Raw genomic sequence first — 18,525 nt, forward strand, 5'->3', positions numbered from 1 at the left:
CAGGAATTCTTCTAAACTCCCAGCCTCTTCGGGGAGAATTCAAGATAAAGCTCTCAGTTGTAGAAAATCTATAGCAGGAGCTGAAATTTGTTTGAAGCAGCATCCTCTGAGTTACTTTCAACTAGCTTTATCTTAGCATAGACTGTCCTCACCAGTGTCTTTGTTCTATGTACTTTGGTTTTGTTGATGATGTACTCTATTTTTCAATATTTTAAATTCAGTGTCTTCAGGAACTGTCTTGACAAGGAGAACTTACAAATCCTGGCATTATGGAGGAAATGCTGTTCTCTCCTGAGGAATGCAGGCTGACATCAGTGAAACCCAGCCCCACCTTTCCCTTTCAAAAACAGGACAAGAGCCTGGACAGAACAGTTCGGTTCCTGGGGCATCCAGACCCACAGGGAGGCTTTTCCTGTTTCCTTCAAAGCTTTGTAGTGTTCCCTGTGGGCTTGCTTGGTTGTCTCTGGGGGAGAGGTGTTGGTGCAAGGGAGAGAGAAGGCTGGATCTCCATGGTGGGAGGGAGAGGGAAGGATGAAGACGAGGAAGGATCTCCATCCAAGCCAGCCAGCAAGGGTACAAGGACTTTATTAAATCTGAAAGAAATGTTTTCTCCCTCTACCACCTACTGCTAGAGCTGTGATGCAATGAAATAGCTTTCTCTCAAATCACTATAGAAGGTTCTTAGAGGGCAAGAATGGAAAAACTTCTGCTTGTAATGGCATTAATTATTGTTTTTCAAACAATTATTCCCTTTGGTGTTGCGTGCAGTGGTTTTAAAAAGTGATGCTTAGTGTTCCTAGTCCATGCTAACTCCTCTTTACTGCTAAAATGCAGAGATTTTTTATCTGAATAACACATTCTAGCTGCAGTACTGGGTTTTTGGAGGAGGAGTTTTTTTTTTTTTTAAGTTTGGCTCCCCCACCCCCCCGGACTGCTACATGTTTTGTTGTTGTGGCTGGCCTCAGTCTTGGCAATTTAATAATGAGGATCTATTAATGATGGAATGATTTACCGAGAGGCCCGTGGCTCTGCAAAAATAAAGATACAGTACAGCGTTCAGTTATTGCTGACGTTGTTGAGACACAGGAGCAATAATTTCCAAAGGATACTTAAAAGGGAAAAGTTAGCGCTGAATGCCTCCTTTGCACAAAGATGCCTGATTTGTATAGACTTCATGTGAACATTGTACCATTAGAATCATGCCTAACTATTAATAAATTAAATAAATAGCATTTTTGGCTTCCTGGTAGAGAATCTGATATTTCCTGGCTTCCCACATCTGTTGCTAAAGCCAAGTTTTAGTTCTTTGAAAAGTTATTGCCTGGCTTGTCTTCAAGGAACACTTCTTGTGTCCCATCTTAAAATGCTGAGAACTGACCATGTACACTGTGTTCTTACATTAATATATGTATGGCTGGTTTATACAGATTCTTTTTTGACTAGGTCTAATACGAAAGTAAGTGGGAAGTAGAAAATGTTTTGGTAACAGGGATTCCCACTGTCAGCTGAATAGCTGGTCCCGAAGGAGAGCTTTCGTGTCTCTGAAGTTTGCAGGGTGGAAAATGGAGAAGAGTGATGCAGGTGGTCAAATGTGACTGTGTGTGTTCTGTGCCACAGAACTGTACCTGATTTAATCTAGCCTATGATGCCTGCCTTTTGCTGGTAGTTGAAGAGAAATGATTTTCCAAGGCAAACTCTTCAGCTGTTAATTAAATTTAGAAGCAGCAGCTCTTATGCTGCTTTTGATGGCTGTAGGATAGGTCTGATAGTACTAAATCTTCTTCCATGTGTATTTAGAGGCTGAATCCATCCTGTGACTAAGCTAAACAGGTAGGCACTCAAGTTCCATGGTAAGACAGGTTTTGCAGATTATTTTTATTTTAAAAAACTGGGGCTTTTTTTCTGAACCCCTCCCAGGAAGGCCTGTTGCAGAGGAGATGATCGTATGTCATACCTGTATCAGAGAGTTGGGTGCTTCCAGGAATGCTGATAATGCCGGGTGCTTTGCAGGTGTTGCGTGCTAAACCAAACAAATGGGTCTCACACCTGCCGATTTCCTGAGCAGCTAACATAAAATATCGCAGCCATCTTCCAGTTACCTCCCTCTTTCTGTCCACCTGCAACCCTTGATCTACGAAACAGGAATTCCTAGCCAGAAACTGCATCCTGAGCTGACAAAACTGGTCACGCCTTTGAAAACCAGCAGAAGTGGTGGAGCAGACACTCAGCACGGATGGGCACCGCCACTACCTCCTGCCCTGTCTTTCAGAACATAGCACCCACTTCTGCGTTGGGGGACTTCTCCAAAAATGAGGCACTTGAATTCTGAGGTCAAATCCAATACTCCCAATTCCCAGAGAAGTGCCCTAACCACAAAACTATAGGCTATTTTGGGGGTTACACTACTGCCTGTCCTGCGCCAGAGCTGGATTGCTTTCAAGAATGCATGAGTTATAGGGCCAGAAGGTCGGTATGCAAGAGGGAGCCTGCCTTGGTAGATATTTTATGTTACACAGTAATTGGATACAAAGAAGAAATAAAGCTAAGGGCAGACACAGTGATCTTGGGTCTTCCCCTCCTAGCTGAGTGCCCTGACCTCCCCGGATTACAGAGCTGGATATTGGCGTTCTTGCCTCCTCGACCAAGGATTTTTTTACACTCCTGGGTGGGTACCTGATAGCCCAGCTCCAGCATGACGGGTTTGATGAGTTTTTGAACTCAGACTTGATGCTGATTCCCTTATCTCAAAGAGATAAAAAACTTAGCACGTGAAATGTAAGTGCAGCTAGGCCTTGCTTGCTGTCTGAGGTTAAGTTATTTTCTGCAGCAGCTCACGCGCTGGAAAAAAGGGGTGGGAACTGGCAACAGCTGGCAACGATGCCTGAAGGAGCTGAAGACTGTGGCACGGGAGCTTCCACCCGCTCCGCCATGGGGAGCCCCCAGTGCAGTGGGAGCGCTGGGCCCAGGCTGGCATCCCTGCAAGCTTTGGAGATGTTGGTCTCTCCAGGCAGTTCTCTCTTGCTCGGTCTCCGCCACATGCTGTTACATTCTGTGACATCTAAGTAGGACAGAACTGCCCTGTCCTTGCCAGACGCCAGATTCTTCTCCAGTACGTTTTGTGTTTCTCCTCATCCCGCCTCTGTCTGCAGACAGGCTGCATTCACCATGTTGCTTTGCATTCAGGCTGAGTTCACCAACATGATCTCTGACAATACTGAGGTTTCTCCTCTCTTTGCATGCGAGTACCGAAAATATATGTAGTCCTTGGCATGTTGCTGGCACCAGGTGACCTTGTTTGCACCCTTACTTGCTTGAATAGGGGGTTTGTGTGCCAGGGCTTAGAAAGGGGTGATTTGCAGGCTAGTAAGGGGCAACCCTGTGATTAGAAATTCCATGATCTGACAGGATGCACATTTGACCTGCTAGTGTAAAATAGATTATTATTCTATTATGTAAACATTTTAAGAACCAGGTTTGATAAGGATCAATGTCAGAAATAGGCGATGTGTTCCTACCTGTCTGTAGAAGTACTTGCTAACATGTACTGCGGTGTTTGGTTTATAACCTTACAATAGGGGCTTTGATTAGTAACGCTTTATTAGTTATAAACATAGACTTAGTGAATAAATCCTACTTACTCTGTTGAACGGCTCTCCATGCCTACATAAAACTATTTCAGTAATTAGAAAGCTACTATAATATTTCTCTATATTGTAGACTTTGAGTTGTTAGCTCTCTGCTGGCTTTCCTGAATTCCTCCATGGGCTTTCTACTTGACCCCATCCTTGACACGAAAGGGAAATGGGTTCAACTTGCATTTTGCGATGAGACAGGGCAGATATGGTAAGACAGGGTTCCCATAGAAAAGGGGAAGGGGTGGAGGGAGGAAATAGCGTGTCTCTCATTCCAATGTGCCTCTGAAGCCATCCTCTTCTCCGCCAGGATCAGAGAAACTAGACTGGCGAGGAGATATCCCTGCTGAAAAGGACCAAACCCCCTCCCTGAAGGATGGCAGAGTTATCACAATTCCTTTGTGGGCTTGCGTTTCAAGAGAAGAGTAGAAGAGTACGCCTAAGGAGTGTTGGCATAAGGCATCTTATGGAGAGCTCACCTCTGTCTTTTTCTAGAAGATGTAGGCTTGTAGCTCCTGGGGTTTTTCCTCCCCTTTCTACATAAAACACAAAGCAGTGGGGATCAGTTGTTTTATCTACTACTGAAATGCAGCCATCAGTGCAGAATAACATGAAAACAGTTTGCAAGGAAGCGTGGAACACTATATTCAACTGAAACTAATTACCTGATTAGGTTTTGGCCTGGCTGTGTGGGTTGACATCCAATGGTCTTGGCGACAATACCCGCGAGCAAAGCCAAGTCTAGTCTTGCTTCATTTAAAGACTCTGGACAAAACTTCTGGACTTGTGTGCTGAATGCTAAGCAGTGAGAAAATAGGCCACTGATTTAAAGTACCCATAGCTGCAATGGGTGTCAGTGGGCAGCTGGCACGGTTGCAGATGAATGAGCTTATTTGGGGTTTAGAAATACCGGTTTCCATTTAGCGGTGGTTCTGCTTCAATCTGGTGAAATTTAACTCTGCATCAGAACATCCTCTGTTCACAGCTATAGGATTAGCACTTTCCTGTCCTTCAGCACTTCAGAATTCTTCCTTTAGAAATTTAGTTGGTCTGACACTGAGATCTCGTAAACTTCGAAAAATCACCTAAAGGGATGTTAGCTCACCTAGTCTGAGTCTGTTACAGTAATTCCATCTCTTTATCTCTGTAGGGGTTAAATACGTTAGGTCTGCTTTGTTAGGTGAGAAGCATTTTTTACTGCTGCTGTTGTCTTCTCTTGCACCTTTGTCGCAAGCACTTTTTTGATCTGTTGGTGTCTTTGTTTGGAAAATGGCACGTTTTCATGTTAGCAGTACCTGTGCAGCATCTCAAGTGTCTATAGTGGTTAGACACATCTATATTTACCAGCGTGATGGTCATTTTTTTTGTCTTGGCATCACTCTAAAGGGAAAATAAATCATTACTTGGAAGGATTTGAAGCTTTACTGGGAAGAGACGGCTGAGTCTTTCATCTATACGCTGTTATGAAAACACAGTCCATTAAGAACAAAGGTGAGCAGAGCACTTTTAGAAAGACTTGACGTGTCCTTGCCTCTGAACGGGAAGCTTCTGGGCTGCACACTCTTCTGGCACCCTAGAGAGGCTCTGTTCTCCCTTCCCAGGGAGAACGACGTGAAATGAAGTGTCAAATGAGTTGTGGCAGTTCACTGGTGAGCATTGACTTTATGAGGAAATTTAGTACGTCTACTCTGATATCCTGGAAGTGCATCGAGACACATTACTAAACTGAATTGGACAAGTGGTTGATGAAAATCCAAGAGCTGGTAAGAGATGCTCCACAGAACAAGAAATCCTAATAGACAACCATAGGAAAAAATATTTTTGCCAACTGGCTGACTATTTTAACTTAGCAACTGGCTTATGCTCTACCCTATTCCTTAACATCTAAAATAAATATTGAGTTCTCTCCTGTTTACAAACCTTCGTAAACCATTTGCCTAAGAGGCGTTGCAGTAATGAAGTCCTCAAAGTTGTGTTTAAGCATTTCCTCTTACTGCAAGAATAAATCCATCAAGTTTTCGGCCTCCCACAAAGAGAACAAATGCAAGACTGTAAGTGCCATAAAAGCCCCAAGAAACTTCAGAAGCAATTTAAAATAATAAAAATATGCTTTTGGACACCTCTCACTACTTCTACATGGAACAAAGCTGGGCAGGGACTCGGGGGCTGGAGAGGCAGATGGGAGTTCACCTTGAGTAACCTGGTATTCCCTTCCCCTTCTCTCCTGCCATCCCCAAATCAGCTGTCACAGTATTGGCAGGAGTGTCCTGAGCCTTCGTTAGCCAGGATTTTGCCCAGCTGTTTGGCCCAGGATTTCACAGAGAAGGAGGAAACCTTTCTGGCTGAAGCTTCTGTAAAAATCACTGTTTCAGTCATCAAAGGAGCAGTGTCCCTATAGGGGGAAAAAAGAGTAGTTGGAGAGCTTGGGGTGGGGGCGGAGGGGGGAGCGACGTGAGTTTCCACAAGGCCTGGCCTCTTCGTGATAAATAATCACCGTACAGTAGAGCTGATCTCCTAGGAAAAGTGGTGGGATTACAAAGGCGGTAAGATCTCCACTTTTTAAGAGCAGGCGTAAAGGTCAACTCCATTACAATTTTGTGGTTTGAAGCCGTGTCCCTCCTAACAGCTACTTGTGTTGCCGTTGCAGGATGATTTGGAAATTTGCCTTGTCCGTTTGTCTGATGGCAGCGCTGGTTCGAGTAACAGACACCAGGAAAAACCGTCCTGCAGGCGCCATTCCCTCCCCTTACAAAGACAGCAGCAGCAACCACTCGGAGCGGAGGCAGCAGCTGAATAAGGAGGTGCTGGCCTCCAGCCAGGAGGCCCTGGTGGTCACCGAAAGGAAGTACCTCAAGAGCGACTGGTGCAAGACGCAGCCCCTGCGGCAGACTGTCAGCGAGGAGGGCTGCATCAGCCGCACCATCATCAACCGCTTTTGCTATGGGCAGTGCAACTCCTTCTACATACCACGGCACGTGAAAAAGGAGGAGGAGTCCTTCCAGTCCTGCGCCTTCTGCAAGCCGCACAAGGTCACCTCTTCGACCGTGCAGCTGGAGTGCCCTGAGCTGGACCCACCCTTCCGACTCAAGAAAATTCAGAAGGTCAAGCAGTGCCGGTGCATGTCTGTGAATCTTAACAACTCAGGCAAACTGTGAGAGCAGGCGTGTGGCGACTGCGTGGTGTTGCCCCCATCAGATTTACTGCTGCCTCTCCGCTCCCACCGAGCAGACTGTCCATTTTGTTGGTTTGTTTCTCCTTTTCCTTTTTTTTTTTTTTTTCTTTTTTTTTGTGTGTGTTTCGTTTTCTTTCAGGAGGCATCTCTCCAGCAAGGAAAGGCTCCTTGTCGCTTGCCTACTGGAATAATGCTTTTTAATGGGCTGTTAGGCACTTCACCATAAAGTTTCATTGTATTTCCAATATCATCTGGCGGTTGAATCTTCTGGAGTGGAGCAGGCTCCCAGAAGTTGGGATTGATCATCTAAGTGACCAGTTGGCTGAATCCAGCATTAAATGTTTCCACTGTGTGGAGTAAAGCCCTCTGCCCTACACTCCAGTCCCTCCACAAGCCCAGAAGGCCTTCCCCGTGCTTTGGTCCGGAGCTTGCCGCCCCTGCCTTGGAAGCGCTGGGGTGCTGCCTAGGACTTGTGGGGGACGCAGATGAGGGAGAGTGACGAGGAGTAACGTGCGAAAAGCAAGTGAGACTCTCTGACGATGCTCACCTCCTTAAGACAACTTTTAATTGTGCAATGACGAAGGGTACCGGGCTTGTTGTCTGAAGGGCAGATGCGAAGCGCGGGGGCGAGGGCGAGGCGCTGGGTCAGCCACCGCCACCACGGAGCAGACTGAGGGTGGGATCTGATGCTGTTGTGGTCAGAGCATATTGAACACGTGGTCTCTGCAGCAGTGTTTATTTTGTAACCTAGCTATAGTAAACAGCTGTTTAAAGTATTATAGACCTAGCCGTGTATATTTTTCTTGCGGCAGAATATGCCAGAGATTAAAATGTGTTGAGTAAGAGACTGGGTTGCTAGGTCAGCTGCCTGGCTTACAATGGACATGGTTTAACTAGGCTTGCGGTAGGTTTTTGTGTGTTAGATATGTGTGTGTTTCTTACTCCAAAAAAAAAGGACAACATCCATTTATGACCTTATATTTATGCCTGCTCAGACCGGGGGAGGCGGGAGGGCAGTGGGAGAGGAGCTGAGAACGCTTAAGGGAATGATGTTTCGCTTAAGGTATAAAAGCACTGTCGCACAACGGACAAAATTTGGCCATTGCTGGACTGAATACAAAAGCTGCTTCAGTGTCATCAGGTTTTGGGAGTGGTGTCTCTCCCATGATCGGAAACCATGGTAACGTGTTAAAGGACAAACCCATCAGTGGGTGCCGCTGGAATGGGTCGCAGCTGTAGGAGCAGGGAGAGAGTAAGTTGTAACTGCTACAGTACTGGTGGTCCACTCAATTTTTGAGTCCTACAAAATCAGCATTGGTGAACACTAGCAGTTCATTTTAGATCATACTGTGTTGCTATTCAGTTGACGGAGTTCAGCATGTCCTGTATATCCCGTTTGTTCCAGTTCTGATCTGTATTAGTCCCAGCTGCATTAAAATCCTATGTCTCGAAACAAACCAGCCCCTTCCCCCAAACCAAAGCCCGTGCGTGCTCAATTTTCTGAAGCTTACAAATTAAAAATGACACGCCGACTCCCTGATGCATGTCTCACAGCTCGGCATCTGCGTCTAGTGGAACCAGCTTGCTGTGGGAGCCCTTTCCCGCCAGCCTCTTCACATGCAGCCACTCCAAGGGGTTAATGTGCTCCGCACTCGCGCCAGGCAGGGCTCTCCGGTGCCACGGGTCTCTATTATGTGAGACAGGCTGCTCTAAGAGGCTTTCAGGACTGAGCTCCACCAGAGCTCACCAAGCGGTTTACGGGGGTTGGCACGGGCAGGATGAGGTTGGTCAGGTCTGTTTAGCCCTATGACGCGAAGGGCCGCCCGTGGCTTTTCTGCCGTGGTGACTCCTCATGCAGGGATTGCTTCGGAGGAGGCTGCGGCTGCTGGGCTGCCGGCATCGTGCCAGCCACCGAACGGGCACCATTCGGTCTGGGCTTGAGAGTGTTGGGGTGGGGGGGCGGGGGGAAGTGGCAATAGCTATAGTCTACCAAGACTCCAGGGATCTCAGTCTCCACTTGAAAGAAATGAACTGAAAGTCAGGCATTCTGGGCTAGGGAGAGAAAAGCACCCTAGTAACTTCAGTTAAGAAAAAATGTGCAAGAATCTTTATCTTTAAGCTATGCCCTGCCTGGGTTTTTCACCAGTTTGCAATATGAATATGCTGCAGCTTAAAGCTCCTTCTAGGAGCTGTGTTTATGTAAAAACTGAGTTGAGCTTGTAACGGTTAAAACTGTATTTAATTCTTGTTTTATAAATGAAAACAAAAATGAAGAAATGCTTTAAGTATAATGTAATTATTTTATAGGTCTACTATTAAATTATAGATTAAATAATAAAGCTACTCTAGGGTTACATGGCATCCAGGTGTACGGGCTTTGCTTCAACACCTTGTGTCCAACTGCTCTCTGATCAGTGTATTCTCAGCTTCCTTTTGACTCTACCAGCGGCAGGTAAATCATGGCTCACCCTGGCAGCTTGGGAAAGCCTGGCTCCTTCTTCCCTTGTCCCCTGCTCCCGCAAAAGTACCTGCAAGGCCAGAGGGAAAAATAAATTGCACTAATCCTAGATTCTGGAGTTGATTCTGCATGCACAAATTCTGGCTTTTTGGTTAACTGACAAGATGACAACCAAAGCTCCACCACTGGCTGAACTGCTGGCATCAGTTGTGGTAAAAGAAGTAAATATTACCCTGGCCTAAGTGGTTTGGCTTAAAATATAGCTAGATCCTTATGTAATAGGCACCAAACTACTCGGGGGTGGGGTGGGGGAGTATATCTTAATGTATAGGTGAGCTTTAGTGGTTGCTATCAGCTCTTGAATGAGTACACTGTATGTTTCTCAAAAGTTAGGGTAGCATTTTGTTGTTTTCTTTTTCTTTCCAACCCAGAGAAAAGATAGTTACAAAACAATCTTAAAGAAGAACTTTAGTGAGGAAAGAGAGTTCTCACACGGAGGAATGAGCCTCCATGTAACCAGGAGACATGCCTGTCGTGAGTCCTGAAAGAAGCAGGAGCACCTCGAACACATCGAGCAAGGGAGGGCTACATCCCTTAGGGCACTATAGCTGACACCTGGAAGAGCTCTCTGCTCTCTTCTCTTCCCCATCGCTTGCCCAAAGCTTCTCATAGTTCAGCAATTTAATGTGTTTGGGGATTTATTTATTTTTTAGTAGATGTTGGTTTTGAGAATTGCAAAAATTTAGCCAACTAAGCGTGATCAGGGCCCTCTGCTCAGAACTTACGAGTGCCTCTGTCAGTTGGCTCAAAAGGAGCTCGGGCAGCCATCTCCTCCAACGCCCCTCTCCCGTTCCCACCTCGCTCTCAGCCACTCTCCTGCTTTGCGGGCACCGTCATTGCCCAGCACCCACCTGAACCTCTCCTGTTTGTGGTACAGCCTGGACTCCAGCTCCAGCTCTCCCAGTTTAACCACCTGCCAGAGGCATATGCTGCAACCCAAAAATCTCCCCCTTGTGGAAGCAATCCAAGAGCAAGGCAAGGGTAGATGAAAAAGCAGCAGATAAATCAAGTGTTTCTTAAGGTAGACTGGTAGTGTGGGACAGGGGAAGGAGCGGGACAGTAAATGTTAAGCTCTACCTCCATGGAACTGCTGAGTTGACAGGCCCCAATTTGGGATGAGTGATGAATGAAGACTCCCAGTTTCTAACAGCTTAAATTTGAGCTGCAGCTGGGAATAAATGAGAAAACAGTGCTGACTCAACAGGGACCCTTTACCTTCAGTAAGACACCATCTTTTTGAGGCAATGGACTTACTTACCACTGGATGCCTTTCCGAGCAGGTTGGATGAACGTCAGGTACAGCACAGGTACAGGTGGATCTGTCATAAGCAAGAGAATGGCCTGGAAAACCTGTTCTGTAACATGGCTCTCGTTTGATTCATAGAATCATAGAATTGTCTAGGTTGGAAGGGACTTTTCAGATCATCAAGTCCAAACATCAACCTAACACTTACAAAAGCCGTCACTAAACCATGTTGCTAAGCACCATGTCTACCCGTCTTTTAAATACCTCCAGGGATGACGATTCCACTACTTCCCCGGGCCGCCCGTTCCAATGTTTGATAACCCTTTCGGTTTAGAAATTTTTTCTAATATCCAATCTAAATCTCCCCTGGGCCAACTTGAGGCCATTTCCTCTTGTCCTATTGCTTGTTAGTCAGGAGAAGAGACCGACCCCCACCTCTCTGCAACCTCCTTTCAGGTAGTTGTAGAGAGCAATAAGGTCCCCCCTCAGCCTCGTTCTCTCCAGACTAAACAACCCCAGCTCCCTCAGCTCCTCCTCATAACACTTGTTCTCCAGACCCCTCACCAGCTTCGTTGCCCTTCTCTGGACTCACTCATTGATTGATGGGTAGCAGACCTGAATGCTGGTGGGCATCATTTTCTGACTTCTCCCTTTGCTGACGTTCACACTCTCTTCAGAATGACTCAGCTCCATCAGCTTCCACTTATTCTGTCCATAGCATCTTAAAGTTGGTGTAACTTAAATAACTGGTATAATGAACATGGCATAAACTTGCCTCTGCTTATTAACCAAGAGTACGCAACAAAGTCATTGCAATGCAAAGACTTGCTCTATCTTCTCTCAATAAAGTTAATAACCACTTCCAACTTCTTAAGCTGATCACTGAAAAATCAGGCAAGAAAAAATTGTCAACCTATGGAAGATACTACTAATTGCACTCCCACTGCCACTGCTGGTTAATACTTAACTGACTTTTGGAAGTGCTTTGGGATGATGAAAGGTACTACAAAAAAGCTAACCACTACTGCGTCATGACACGTGACAAACCCCATGCTTCTGAAAGGCTTCAATTTGCAAGCAAACCACCACAAATCATCTTAGCTCCTCATAAAAAACAGACTGTTATTCAGAGTCAGTCACATTTGCTGCTCAGGTATGAAAGTCCTTATTTAGCTGCTGCATTTGTTTAAGTAACAGTGAGTGATATGTAGTGTTGGTGATCAACAAAAGCTCAGAATCTTCTCTGTGAGAACTCTTGTAGGACTACAGCCAACTCTAAGCATGGTATGCTTGATGTTGCAGGAAAAGGGGGAAGAGGGGACCAACAGGGTGTTCTGCGTCTTTAAAACACACCCAAACAAACAAACAGAATAACATTAGTCTAGAATCCTGTAAAAAGTTGAGCGTGCCGCTGAAGAAAAGAGCAGTGGTGAAACTTATGCTGGGAATCCAGTCTGGGAGCGGTCAGCTTTGGTGCTACACATAGTGGGCTGCTTTGCTTTGGATGGAAGTCTAGAAATAAGCTATATGTCAGAGAGAGACATGTTCAATCAAGTAGGTTGGGCCTGAGTAACAGGAAAGAGGAAAATCTGTGTAGCAGCTTGTATCTTAATATCATAAGATGGTACCACCAGCTGCAGTCAGCGTTTGACGCTGTTCTTCAAGAGAGATGTTTGCAAAAAACTTTCAGCATCCATGCTGCAGGTCCAGTGAAATGGGTGGTATATGTGTATGCGACAGCCCTACCAGGTTGCTAGACAACACTTCGATGATATAAAACGTATATATAAAAAGACATTATAATATGCAGATAATAGTTTTTAATGCTTTTTGCGCTAACAGCAATTTCTCGAGGCTGTTATATAGCAGTGTTAGTAGGAAAAGGTTACAAACCTAAGCCAAATGCCCTGCTGGAAGGCATGCACAAGCCAGAGGAGTGAGTGATACATCGTCTGATTGGGTAAAGGACTCTGAAGCTCCTTCCTACCACCACCTGGGGAAGAGGTAATGTATCCACATAACTGGAAATTACTGCCACTATGCTTCCAAAGGGCAAGGAAAGGGAAGGCCCATTTCCACCGACCCCTTCCCAAAGGTATTTCCTTGATGACAGGAGCCTGAACGGGATGTGGTGCTTAGGGATCAAACGGTTGCTAGCAAACTACAGCATAGCCTGACAGTGAAGAGAGAAGGCAATTATTTAATTATTATTCCTTTTATTTTCATATAAATTAACATTCTAAAAAAATTGAAATAGAAACACTAAATACAGTATTGCACATAGTGATCTTTGTTAGATGATCTATTATTTCATTTAGTATAGTAATATACATACTGTAGGTACTGAAGGGAACAGGAAGGCTACAAATGAAAACATGCTACTGTATCCTCGCACTTAGGAGCAAAGTTAAGAGGAAAAGACCATTGTTTACATAAATACAAACATGGATTTGAATCAGTGCCATTAAAATAGCTTTATTTTTTAAAGTTTTTTCTATAAGTTAGTTGTAACAGCAAATAATGTCTTCTTTTCACTTCCCCAAATAGTAATGTTACTCCCATCAACACAAAATTTTAGAACTCCGTTCTTGGTAATTTATATCCCTGCCAGAAATTATTACGAGTACAGATTTTCACATAGGTTTGTCAGCAACAGGAGACTCACTTTTCACATAGTGAAAAAACCCCATCTTTTCTAGTGCTTGGTATATGTGAAGAATAACAGATTCCTGAGGTCATATTTCGCACTCCCTTTTATGACACCCTGTAGGGTATATTAGCCTCTGGACAGCTAGGAATGTCTCTTGATGTGCCAGATTAGACAGGGAATAACCCAACCCAGCAGGTTAGAGCTCATTTGCCTTAGCCCAGTGTCTTTCAGGCTCCAAGGTTGTGAGCACGTGCGTCCAAATCAGTTGCACACACTGTCTGCTTTCAGGAAAAGTGCGCTTTGAAAGAAAAATGTTATCAATCAGGCTGATTGGTTTGGGGCTCTTTAATTAGGACTGGAGGAAGGGGTTATTATCGACTGAGCAGATCAAAACTGATATATAAGTTCTGAATTGCAAATAGGAATTAAGCATGTGGTCTAAAATGGAAGCCCTAAGTCATAGATTTCAATCATTAACCTCCTAGTCAGGGACACCGAGAGCCTGGAGGAAAAGCCTGCAGCTCTGTTAAGTGTGAAATTGATGTCAACTAGTTGGTAGTCTATGTTCTGTCACTAGAATTGGCTACTGTTTTCCATAAATGTTAATCCCCATGTGCATCTTTTAATGTCCCTCTAAAGGAGTTTTAAATTAACTGTAAAGCTAATTCCAAAAGGGAAGTCACGTACATGTGGCCAAAAGCCTGTCTGACTTCAGTGATCAGCAGTTAAAACTATACTATACCTTCTAAAGTTCATGTAAAAGTATTAGCTGCTTTATATATTAACAAACTATATAGCCAAATCTCTCTCATACTCTCTATGATACTTCTGTGCTTTTCTGTATTTTCCTGCATTTCACTTACTCTTTTTTTTTTTTCTTTTTCTTTTTTTAATGCTGGATTTCTGACCCCCATACCACCTGGCATTCACTATCTGGCAAAAGATGAAGTAAAAGTATCCTGCCTTATCGATTTTAAAGATAGTTACAGTAAACATCTTGTTCCACAAATATTTAGTCATGGAGGGCAACCAAACAAGTTGGGAAAGCATTGATTATACTGTATAAACAGCACTTAACGATTCAAAATACAAACTACAAATGCCAACATGAAACGGATACAAACAATTCACTAGGAGTAACATTTCTTTCCCTAATCTAAGTGCAGTGCCATGAAGTATTTGTGTTAGACAGATGTTGCCAGTAGGAATGGAAATGTTTTACTGTATCAAGTAGCATTCGTATGAAGTTCAACTTAATGCAATTTTCAGCATGTTCAGAACTGATGCAGATGCCGCTTTTTATGCATGCTGACTTGGCCTATTTGTAATATACCATACACTTTACAAAATACCATTTTTGAGTGGCAAAGGAGATACAGAGTACAGGGAAGGTGTTTCAAGTCCATACCTAGTCTATTGCTGGGCACTCCATTAAAGTGATTACATTCGTGAATGAATGTACAGTAACACATCAATTGGTGGAAAACTCTAGAGAACAAAAAGCGAATTCAAAAAGGTAAGAAAGCAAAAGATCAGGATGATGTCGTTTCCTTCCCCCTCACTCCTCACCCACAGGCATGTTGCATTTTGGTAACCAGGTAACAATGGCTTTTGCTTTTCTTGTCTCAGATTTTCATACTTATCTTTGCTTTCTGAAAAATAAAATAAAATAAGCATAAAATTGAGTACACATAAATTCACATCACACAGATATGAAAGTACAGAAATACATAGGCTAACATTCAATTATACTTACTGTAGAATTTACTTCACAAATAAATTTCCTTTGAAGCTAGAACTGAGCTAGAATGTAGCCACACACTGCTTGTGAAATATTTTTGTTTACTTTCCTTTTCACTGTAGCAAATTTTCAGTAACACTGAAAGTCCCAGTTTCAGTGCAAATAGTAATGATACAGGAATAACTAAACCTATAGTTATTTCTTAAAAAAACAGTCTCTCGGTGTCTTTACATATGGCAAGATATAGGTGAGGTGGAAAAATCCAAATCAATGTTAGTTTTGGTTGTTGGGGGTTTTTTTCTTTTTTTTTTTTTGTTTAATAACATCTTGATCTGGTTTCAAATAAAATTGATTAAATGAAATCTAGTTTATCATTCCTAACCAAACTGTTACTCCATTTACATTTCTTATGGCACTAACCATGGCCAATTCTCCCTAAATATTCAGAATAAGAAACAATAAATGCAACGTTATTTCTTCCTGTGTCAGATTACGTTAGTTAGAATATAATAAATTACCACCTTACCATTACAGTAACATAGCCCTGACTGCAAAGAAAAGAATTAAATCATGCCTGGGAGGGCATGGACACGGACACATGAAAAAAAAATCTTCAGTTATAATATTTTACAAATATAATTGATGACCAGTAGCTACAGGTATTTTAATGTGAGATGCCAGATTAATTTTTCACTAGAGGAATATTCATTTTCTGTAAAACCGGCCATGATCCCAGCAATGCTTAGGCAATCATAGTGGAAAAGTTTCGTTGAATGACTAGAGTTACTCCTCTAATGGCATTAAAGTTATTTATCTGTTTCCAGAAGAATGGTCAGAGCACAGTATTATCTTTTCTAGGGTTGCTATTCCAAACAAATCCAGATCAGTGCAACAGAAGCCACTAGTATTTGATACAGGGATACAACTTGAAAAATGTGTATCTATCGCAATTCTTCCTTATATTTTGTAACTGTAGAAAAGGGAGTGAATACAGACTGAATAAGCCTGAAGACTGAAACTGCCCTTCTGCCTTCTAGGTGCATCCCACACCAAGCCTGGGATGCAGGCAGATGGGCAGCGTGGGGCAGTAATACACTGCTCTTCCTTGTGCTATGTTTGTGCGGTGGAGTAACGTTCACAACCACCATTCAAGTTTGTTAATCTAACACCTTTTATGAAAACGTTGATCATCAAAAAAAACCAAAAACCAAACCAAAACACACAACAAAAAACAAAGAACTACAAGAATAACATACCTATAAAATGCAAAGAGAAAAAGGTAGAAGGAGGGATGGGAACAGAAGTATAGCTACAATTTTTACTTACAATTCCGGAGTCATGTTTTGGTCTTATATTGTATAGCGACTTCCCCTTTTTCTGCCTGCAGACTTCCTCTGCTTCTTTAACTCTGAAACGAGACATGATTTATAAATATTCATCTGGACCAAAACCATTTCCAAAGACAGTGCAGTATATAACTTATAAATTTAGGCCTGAGGACACAAGTGGATAACTTTATTCCCCATATTTTCATTAGCGCGCTCTGCACAGTAACACTTGCACTCCATGGCTGTTGCTGGACCATGAGACTGGCACTTACAAGGACAGGCATAATCAATGGCATAATCAAGTCTAGTCAGAAAAGCAATCAGTACTTACTGTAGTTGAAGATTCAAATATATCAGGGTTTAAAATACACTGGATGAAGATTACCTTTCAGAGCATTCATGTCAAACACTGCTAAGAAAGCTCCTTTTCTTTTTGTGACTGTTTAAAAACCATTCTTCATTTCCAACCGCAGTACTTCAACTAGAGTTTAAAGAAAGGTTCTCACTAGGCTATCTTCCCTTTCACCCAGTTTTGTTTGGATCTGAAATGGCAAAACAGCTCGAACTAAATTTACAATCTTCACTCTCTAACTTAAAATAAAAATGGAAAATTGCAGAATCGTTATTAAAGAACGTGATGTTTACAACCAAGGTGGCGCACATCACTATGCACATCTCTCTCTTTCCGAAGCTGAGGGTGAGCAGCAAGGCCTACATGACCCCTGGAGATGAAAGCACTTGGACTGCTTGGAGGTAAAGAGAGGAGCAGATTCCAGAAGTGAAAGAATGGTGCTTCCTGACTTGGCAAATGGTACCAAACTAGGGCCATGTGAAATACCACCAAATGCCACATTTTTGATGTGATAAACATCCTTTTTGTCATGCAGATAGGGAAGGAACCTGAAAGGCACAGGGCTATACTCTGACTGAGAACCTGCCAGAATCAGTCTGGTGGGTTCAATGGCACACTGTAAAATGTTTCTTCACCATTTTTACTCATTTCGTAGATCAACCTTAAAAACACACATGGTTATTGAAACACTGATAATGCAGATTGAAGTTATGAATTCTCTGAGCTTCAAAGACTTTCTGGATGATGCCATTAAGTGGTGTGAGATGTGTGAATTATTTTTTTTTTATGAGAGATGAGAATATTATTTATAAATAAGAAAGTACAAAATAAAAATGTAAATCCTATATTGGCTTGCTGTTGCCAACAATGTAGACTTTAGATGGCACTTACTCTGCCTTTTCATCATTATCCAACAGTGAAAAAAAGAAACAACAGTAAAATGATATTAAAGAAATGATATATCCGTGGCCGGTTCCTTGCGGTTCATCTCCAGACCACTTGCATGTCTGCTATTTCACTGAGGCTACACAGGGCAGTGTGAAAATCAGACTTCGCGTTACTATTATTTTTAAATATTTTTTTTGTGTGTGGTAAGGGCCAGATTTTGAAAATATGACTCCAGCTGGGTCTGCTAAGCACATTAAAAAAACCGCCTTCGCATTCATCTCTCCTTTATCCAACTTCACCAGCCACACCTCGTTCTTTTCATAAGTTTCAGATTTATACTTTCAAAAATTAATTTAAACGTCAGTTCTTTTCCAGCACTTCCAACAAGCTGCTCTCTTCATTTGCTGGCCTTATATTTTATTGATGTAGGAAGACCTTTAGGTGCACAGGTGGGGGAAAAAAAGGCTTTGAAACCTATTATTTTCAAGCTGTAACACTTTCTATCTGACTGCAAATCAGAGAGAATGCTGCAGCATAATATAGAACAAAAATGTCAAACAGCCAAGTAATTCACCTTTAAAATGTATTTAAATAGATTCAGTAAAAGTGGCAGCCAAAACGTGGTGATAGCTTTAAATAGAAGCTTATGGGAATGATACAGAATGCAGTAAAATTCAAAGACATTTTCTTTTTCCTAAAATGCCACTTTTTCTTCTGCTTCATGTTCTACTTAAATCTGAAGGAGGAAAAGTATCTGTGACATTGACTTCCCATGATCTTTTCCAAACAGTCAGACACATTCCAATCCATCAAAAGCCACTCTTACCAAGTCAGATATAAAACAGCCCGTCTATCATATAATTTCCTTTTTTCCTAATGCAACTATAGCTGTCTCCCTTCACTGGTAGACATAATTTAAATAAGAAAATGAAATGTTACTTCGGAGTAAATTAGTATCAAATCCTGGGGACTGTACAAGTACTATTGGGGTTATCAAA

At 42.8% G+C, this 18,525-nt stretch overlaps 2 protein-coding genes across 4 annotated transcripts in view; one reads left to right on the top strand and one right to left on the bottom strand.

Moving 5' to 3' along the window:
- GREM2 (gremlin 2, DAN family BMP antagonist) overlaps positions 1-9,178 on the top strand; it is a 39,738-nt gene extending 30,560 nt beyond the window's left edge. For both annotated transcript variants that reach the window (XM_063328949.1, XM_063328950.1), the window contains exon 2: positions 6,280-9,178. In XM_063328949.1, the coding sequence (XP_063185019.1) occupies positions 6,281-6,787 (507 nt within the window). In that variant the 5' untranslated portion in view covers position 6,280 and the 3' untranslated portion in view covers positions 6,788-9,178. The remainder of the gene's footprint in view (positions 1-6,279) is intronic.
- A 3,606-nt stretch (positions 9,179-12,784) lies between these two features.
- The window catches only part of FMN2 (formin 2), a 162,452-nt gene continuing 156,711 nt past the window's right edge, over positions 12,785-18,525 (bottom strand). For both annotated transcript variants that reach the window (XM_063328952.1, XM_063328951.1), the window contains 2 exons: positions 16,286-16,367; positions 12,785-14,870 (listed from right to left, as the gene is read on the bottom strand). In XM_063328952.1, the coding sequence (XP_063185022.1) occupies positions 14,844-14,870; positions 16,286-16,367 (109 nt within the window). In that variant the 3' untranslated portion in view covers positions 12,785-14,843. The remainder of the gene's footprint in view (positions 14,871-16,285; positions 16,368-18,525) is intronic.

Source organism: Chroicocephalus ridibundus, chromosome 3 (genome assembly GCF_963924245.1).
Source record: "Chroicocephalus ridibundus chromosome 3, bChrRid1.1, whole genome shotgun sequence".
NCBI lineage: Eukaryota > Metazoa > Chordata > Aves > Charadriiformes > Laridae > Chroicocephalus > Chroicocephalus ridibundus.